This window comes from Coffea arabica, chromosome 5c (genome assembly GCF_036785885.1).
Source record: "Coffea arabica cultivar ET-39 chromosome 5c, Coffea Arabica ET-39 HiFi, whole genome shotgun sequence".
Lineage (NCBI taxonomy): Eukaryota > Viridiplantae > Streptophyta > Magnoliopsida > Gentianales > Rubiaceae > Coffea > Coffea arabica.
This window is the reverse complement of record NC_092319.1, coordinates 16338308-16346573: the sequence shown is the minus strand read 5'-3', so window position 1 is coordinate 16346573 and position 8266 is coordinate 16338308. Positions and strand designations below refer to the sequence as shown.

The 8266-nt window shown below is 39.2% G+C and overlaps 1 protein-coding gene across 1 annotated transcript; it reads left to right on the top strand.

Moving 5' to 3' along the window:
- Positions 1 to 6915: 6915 nt before the first annotated feature.
- On the top strand, positions 6916 to 7485 carry LOC140007223 (uncharacterized). Its single transcript, XM_072049921.1, has one exon. It carries the CDS (start codon positions 6916 to 6918, stop codon positions 7483 to 7485), a length of 570 nt encoding a protein of 189 aa, XP_071906022.1.
- Positions 7486 to 8266: the final 781 nt, after the last annotated feature.

Here is an 8266-nt window from a genome sequence, read left to right as displayed (position 1 = left end):
AGGCAGCCAGTGGAAACAGGCATATAGGATCACTACCTGGTTGTATGTAATAGAGGAGAGGAGTGGAGATCTTGAATTTGATACCAACAGGGATGAAGGAGTTGCTAGGAAAATTTGATGGAGTTTTTGCTACACCACAGGGCATGCCTCTAGTTAGGAGCTATGATCACAGCATTCCATTGAAGAAAGGAGCAACCCCATTCCAGATCAGACCATACAGATGCCCTTACGTGCAAAAATTAGAGATAAAGAGGTTGGTGAAAGAGATGTTGCAAATGGGAATCACACAGCCTAGCAACAGCCCTTTTGCATCCCCAGTATTGCTAGTTAAGAAGAAGGATGGAAGCTGGATGTTTTGTGTGGACTATAAGCAGCTCAATGAGCTCACCCTGGAAGACAAATCTCCTGTGCCACTAATAGATGAACTAATTGATGAACTACATGGCTCTAAATTCTTTACAAAGATTGACCTGAGTGTTGGTTACCATCAGATCAGAGTTAAGGTGGAAGACGGATACAAGACAACTTTTAGGACTCACCAAGGGCTATATGAGTTCAAGGTCATGCCCTTTGGCCTAACCAATGCACCAGCTACCTTCCAGAGCCTCATAAATCATATTTTTGGGGAGCAGTTGAGGAAATATGTCCTAGTTTTCTTTAATGACATATTGATTTACAGTCCCACCTTGGTAGATCACTTTAAGCAGGTAGCAGAAGTGCTGAATAAACTGAAGGAGCACTACTTGTATGCCAAAAGAAGTAAATGTTTATTTGCACAAACAGAGGTAGCGTATCTTAGCCACATTATCTCTGAAAAATGGGTGGTGGCAGACCCTAAGAAAGTGGAGAGTATGGTGAACTAGTCCAAACTAGTTTCTATTAAGGAACTAAAAGGATTCCTTGGGTTAACAAGGTATTACATGAAGTTTTTGAAGGGATATGGGACTACTGCAAAACCTCTTACCATGTTGTTGAAGAAGGAAAGGTTCGTTCCACTGGAATGCAGAAGCAAATTAGGCTTTTCATAAGCTTAAGTTGGCAATGTGCAACACCCCTGTGTTGGCCTTACCTGACTTTACTAAGTCTTTTGAGATTGAAATTGATTCTTGCTATGGAGGTATTGGAGTAGTGCTAATGCAAGACAAGAGACCTATAGCCTTCCTAAGCCAGAGCTTGGGACCCAAAAATTTGGGGATGTCTATTTATGAGAAAGAATTGCTGGCCTTAGTGACTGCTGTCACCAAAAGGAGACCCTACCTGGAAGAGAACCACTTCATCATTAAGACTGATCACCAGAGTTTGAAGTACTTTGTAGACACCAAAATTTTAGTGTAATTTCATTTACTATTTATTTAGTTTTTATTTGTCGTGTTAGGTTTATTCACTTTTTAGTTTTTTAGCTTTTTATTTTATTATTTTTAAGTTTTAGCATAGAATTTCTCGAAAAAAAAAAAGAAAGAAAGAAAAAGCATTCAAAAATTATGCTTTAGTTGGTTTTGATTTAAATTCAATGTTTTCTTGAAAAAAGAAAGAAAAAAAAGAGAAATAAAAAGATAAAAGAAAAAAGGAAAAGAAAAGGAAAATCATCAATCCAAAATTTTTTAGGCATTTTTTATCGTTTTTTCTAGGTTTCCTCATTTTATTTTACTTAAAATGTTATTTTTATTTTTATTATATTATTATTAAAAAAAGAAAAAAAGAAAAGGGCATGCCGCACCTGCGGCAGCATAGGAAGATAATATCATCTTTTCATGGGAGATTTTCTGGATCGGAGGGCTGAAATATTTGGTGGAAACCCACCCTTCATCCTCACCTTTGAGGTGAGGGTTTAGGAGTTGGAGGTTCCTATAAAAGGAAAAAGAGCCGCAAGAGAGAGTTTTTTAGAGAGGTTTTGGACGGCAAAAGAAAAAACCAAGAAAGGATACAATCTGGATGACGGCTAGGGTTAGAAAGCAAGAGTGAAAAGTGAGAGGGGGAGTTGAGAGAAAAGCTGGACGGCTGAAAAGAAAGGGGGAGAGCTTTGAGAGTTTTGGAGAGAGCGGCCAGAAAAGGAAGAAAAGTGACGGGGGTTTCTGAGAGAGAACCTAAGCGAGAGAGAGAAAGCGGCCAAGCGGGAGCAGGAGGAAAGAGCAGAAAATATGGGAACCAAGAGAGGCTAGAAAGCTACGGGCAAGGAAGTGAAGGAACGGCAAAATCTAAGCTCCAAGTTGCAATTTCTCCAACGCTGGGCATTCCTGGGGCAGCACTCTCCTCTTCAGATTGGATTCGTACGTCTCAACCTTATAGGCGACAAAGGTAATCCATTTCATTCAAGTTGAATGTGAACATGTTGAAAATCCTGGGAATCTGGCTTGTTCTCCCGATCTGCTCCTCCTTTTGTTGAGTGATGTTCCCTCTCTTTGCGTAAATGGATAACCCAGATACTGGCTTTACATCACTGTGTTCAGATCTTGTGTTGTTGTCACTCATGAAACACAGGTTATAGGAGTCATTCCTAGCTTCATTAGTTGGTGTTCAACCCTAAAATTGCCGAAAGAGAGTTGTAGGATTTTTTCCCGATTTGGAAGCTCTCTGGTTTTCATACATTTTTTTGTGTTTGAATATAAGAGTTGCAGCCATGTGGACAGAATCATTCTTCTTGTTGGGTTGTTGAAGCTCATAGTCTATATGAAATTTGAGTTTGCTTGTCGTTTGATTGTGCGTACCATCCATAAGTTTCTGCTCAATGTTTACAATCAGTCTTGGCGTATTTGAATAGGCAAACCCAGAAAATGGCTTAAAATTGTAGACAAGTCTGTTGTGATGTTTCTTTGGCTGTTGCTTCTTTGTTTTCTTGTTGTTTGTGTTTGGGTTTCAATGTTAAACGAAGTAAATGGTAAGTTTTAGCTGTCTGCTTGGAGTTTGATTCTTTGGATACGCATGTTTGATAATAAAATGGGTGGAAATCTTGTTGAACAAATCTGGTTTATTGTCTTGGTTCGGCCACTATATGCATTTGCTGAAATTTGTGGGCATGATTGCTTGATCCTTGCTCTATATGTGCATCTATGTTCGGCTAATGTTTCAGCTCTGAACAAGTTTATAATGTCAAAAAATGATTTTCTCTTGGCTTGCAAAGGTTTAACCAGAAAATTTCAAAGGAACCTGCGGTTCCGTTGTTTTCTCAAGTCATGTTAGCACAAAACCATTCAAGCATTAATTTGAGACAAGCTGATCTGTTTTGATGAAAGTAGTGTTATCTGTATTGGATGAATGAGAGTCAGGCCCAAAGTGCCTACGGCAAAAGCTGCTCATTCACACTTGAATTCGCTGATATGTCTCTCATTTTTCCTGATACATGTATGCCCACATTTCTGTTCTTCATGCTTTCATGTCTCGCATTTATAGCATCAAAGTTTATCAGTTGGTGGATGATTGTTTCATCATGATCAGAGTTTTTCAAGGGCATAAAAATATTTGGCTGCACCTTTGTTTTGCTGTTATGAAAACCACTGCTGCACTTTTTCATCTTCCTTCTTTTGCTGTTTACTTTTTATCCTTGATGGTCAGCCCCATTTCTTTGTTTCAATCCTGCAATGAAGTTGCATGTTTAGTCGATGATGGATAGGTAGAATCCTGGTATGGGATAAACCTGTTTGCATGATGAAACGGATAGAGTCGCGGCTGGAAAATTGCTGCAAGCTTGGAAATAAAGGCAGCAAGCTTCATTTTTTAGTTGCAGAAGTTTAGGCCTTCTACATAGCTGCATGCATGATCAAGAAGGGAAAATTACACTTCACTCCCCTTAATTTCTAGCAATACTACAAAAGCCCAATCATGCTCCAATTTCTTGCAAATAGGTCCTAAAATAATTGTAATTAGAACCATTACTTGACCTTTTTATTACTCTTGGATCTTTGAAGTTTTCAAAATGTTTTGATTGGACTTGAGTGATTGGTTATATTTGCAATTGGGTCCTTGGTAGTCTTTCTATTTTAGAAATTTGACCAATAATTTACTTTTCTTGGAAATTTATGCATTGTTTGATTTCATTAAAGTTGCAATTAGGAGGGACTTGGTGATTTTGTTTATATTTACTATTTAATTAGTGCCTTGACCCTTTTATTGTTTTGAAGCCATTTTTCCTTCATTTGATTTCATTGCAAGGGAGGTAACTTCTATTTCCTTGAATTTATTTCTCCTACGTGCTCCTACGTGTTATGTGTGAATATGCATGCTTTAATTTGCTTTCCATTTTATGTTTAATTGCCTATTTTGCTTTCTTTTCATTTCGCCTTTTTAATTGGCAAGTCATTTGAAAGGCACTTGATTGCCAAGTTTGTAATAGTTAGGTATTTATTTTAATTATTTATTTATTTCCCCTTTAGATTGTAGTAGGACCTCCCCAAATGTAATAGTTAGGGCTTATTTGCTTTTTTATGTGATTTGCATGCTTACGTGCTATGTGTTACCGCTTTCTTAGGGTTTTGCATCTAGATACCATGCTTATGTGTTATGTGCTATATGTGATTTATGTGTTTATTTGCTTTATTCGCCTTTATATAATTTATTTGATTTGTAATGAATGTGTGACGTCACCACACTAGTCCAACGCTAGTTGTGGCCCCCTTTCCCGAATCCACACTAGTCCAACGCTAGTTGTGGCCTTTGTCCTCGATTTTCCACTAGTCCAATGTTAGTAGGAATTCATAGATATGGGCTAATCCAATGTTAGGCCCTTAGGGACCTCCCTCTCGCTAGTGCATTTTTTTTGTATGTTTCACTACATTCCATGCATTTTTCTTAGTTTTCTAGCATTTGGCATGCTCCTCCAACCCTTTTCCCTTCATTTTAGGTTTTGCATCTTCATGCTAGTTATAAGGTACATTTGCTTGAGAGTCCCCTTTCGGTAAGAGAAACGAGCGAGTGTGGCTACAAAATAGCCTTAGCACGCTAGTCCTTCCTTCTAATCAAAGGGAAAATTAAAGTCGTGAAATTAGGAGTCATTCCCGTACCCGACTTGATGCATTCCTCTAGGTTCATACACTTTCATTTCTATCATATCACCTCCTCACTTTTTTATCCACATTTTCTCACTACTTATATTTTTCTCAATCCACGTGTCATGTTTGCACATTTTTCTTTTCCTATCACCTATTTATTTTTCTACCTCACAAATTGCACCCAATTGCACTTATATATTTACTACTATTATACCATATTTTCATCCACTTGCACACAAACACCTTTATTTTCTCAATTAGCACACATGCACTTTTCTTACATTTGCACACTTGCACTTTTCTTACATTTGCACACTTACACTCATACTTGAGTCTTCATTTGTATTACCCGCGACCTCTATGAGAGTTTTTTCTTATTGGCCATCACAACTCATGTGGTTGGGATCAAAAAGCCTCATAAGAGACATTTTAGATTTAGGATTGCATTTTTTTTCATATCCATTAGTCACATCCAACATGCAACACATATGTTGGGTAGAAGAAATAGGAAAAGTGGGGCTAAGTCACGCAACTAGCTTTGGCTAGGGTAAGGGAGTGCCTTAGGCTTTGCCTTTGCCTTCTCCCTTATCAAATGTGACCCTCGATCCCTTTCTTTGGTTACGTAGACCTAAAATTCTTTAAAAAGGGTTTGTTTACTTTTTTTTTTCAAAAACAAAATCATTTTTTGGGTGACTTGGTACACCCTAACTCTATACCAAGTGGCGACTCCTTTTCTATCTAAAACCCTTTGTTTGGCCAAACCGTCGCATTTCACAATCCCACGGCCTTTTATTTTCACTTTCACACACGTTCACATACATCTCCTACACACTACTTTCACACCATCAAAAAGTGGGGCGCCACATACTTGCTAGACCAAAGGGTCACCACTACACTTCAGTAGAAATGGTTCATCAAATTTCTAGGATTGAGTTATGAAATTTAGCACAAGAAAGGAAGAGAAAATGGGGCTGCAAATGCACTATCCAAAAGAGCTAGCAGGGAGAAGGGAGACTATGCTGAATTGGTTTGTGTTATTCTAGAGTGGATGAAGGAGGTCATAAGGAGCTATCAGGGAGATAAAGAGGTGCAGGACCTTATTAGGTAGCTGCTACTTACACCTGGTAGTCTACCGGATTACTCTTATTAGGATGGACTGCTCAGATACAAGGGGAGGATAGTAATTGGTACAGTAGGAGAAGTAAGAGGAAAGATTATTGCTATATTACGTGAGTTACAGATGGGAGGACACTCAGGAGTGCAAGCCAGCTATCTTAGAGCCAAGCAACGGTTTTACTGGTCAGGTACGTATAAGGATATCAAGAATACTGTACTGCAGTGTGATGCTTGCAGGAAGTGTAAGAATGAATACACAGCCTATCCAGGGCTCCTGCAGCCACTTCCTATCCCATAATATTCTTGGAGTCATGTCACAATGGACTTTATTGAGTGTCTGCCTATGTCTGAGAAGAATGACACTATTATGGTAATGGTGGACAGATTCACCAAGTCAGCTCACTTTGTCAACTTGTCACACCCCTTTGATGTACCATCAATGGCTAGAATATTCTTAGACCATGTCTGCAAGCTGCATGGAGTACCTCTCAGCATGCTCCCTGACAAAGATAAGGTATTCACTAGCCAGTTGTCGATTGAACTATTCACTCTGCTGGGATCTGAGCTGAACTTAAGCACTACATACCACCCTTAAACAGATGGCCAATCTGAGACGGTGAATCATGTGTTGGATATGTACTTGAGATGTATGACTTACTTAGAACCTAAGAGGTGGAATGCTTGGCTCTCCCTTATTGAATGGTGGTACAACATCACCTATCACACTTCCATTTTCATGAGTCTATTTGAAGCTTTATATGGAATACCCCTTCCCCAATTGGCATTTGGACCCTAGACTCACTCCAAGGTAGCCACTATGGAAGACCATTTGAAGGACAGGCAAAAACTGGACGAGTTGTTTAAAAAGAATCTCCAGGAAGCTCAGAACAAAATGAAGTTATATGCTGACCAGAGGAGTGAGAGAACCTTCAGTGTAGGAGATTGGGTATACTTGAGGTTGCAACCTCACAGGCAAACTACTATGGACCTAAGAGGAAATACCAAGTTATCCACCAAGTATTTTGGACCTTATCAGGTGATCCACAAGATAGGGAAGGTGGCGTACATGCTTAAGCTACCTGAAGGATCTAAGATACATCCTGTATTCCATGTATCGTTGTTGAAGAGGAAGGTGGGAAAGAGTGCAACTCCTGTGCTCCAACTACCAAATGTAGACGAAAAGGGGCATCCGAGGGTGGAACTAGTGTCTGTACTAGATCGCAGAATTGTCAAAAGGAAGAATGTTGTAGCTATACAATGGCTCATTCACTGGTGGGGCACTACACCAGCTGAAGCTACGTGGGAAGATACTGAACGAATTGAAACGGAGTTTCCTGAGTTTGGATCTAGAGTTCAAGATTGTTTAAAGGAGGGGCAATTGTCATGAAGTTGAGCATAAGCTAAAGGAAATGAGAAGGTGTGGTCTCAGTAGAAGAAGCGTGGAATGAAGTGAAGAGGAAGCTGCAGGAAGCGTGGAGTGAAATCATGCTTTCACTGGAAAATCAGCTCAAAGAACGTGACTACACCAATGGTGGTCCTATAACAACCTCTGACACCAACAAGCCACGTGTCTGGATACGATTGTAGCATTAGGGAGTTAGGTACTAGTCAGTAGCTTTATATATAGGAGATTTGATGTTGTTAGCAGAGAGAATATTCAGAATTTAGTGCAGAATTTGGGAGATTTTCTCTCATTCTTTACTTTCTTTTTTCCTCAAGTTTTCCCGCCTTTTTGACCATCTTCTTCACTGTAACCATCCTCTCTATATCTAGATTGGTTACTTAATGAAATATTAGTCTTTGAGCTTAGTTATTAGCTCTTAGTTTCAGTTACTGTTCCATTACTTCGCCATTAATCTACTGGAGTCAACTACCCTTTGGTTCGATACCATTACACAGAATCGTGTCACCTATTTGGGTCATTATACATGCTCTTTGGTCGATGAGTTAACTTGAACACTTGAAGGAACTTCTAATTTATTCAAGGGAGGTGACAACGGCCTTGAGAAAGTTGTGGTGAGACTACTAGAGTGCTCTAAACATCGATGTGATACACGAGTGTTGAGTGCATACATGTGAGAGAGTGAAGTGAGGACAAATTTTTGTCACTTCCTCTTTTTTGCAGGTTTCACTCTAAGATGTCTAACCAAGATTGGAAGAGATTAGAT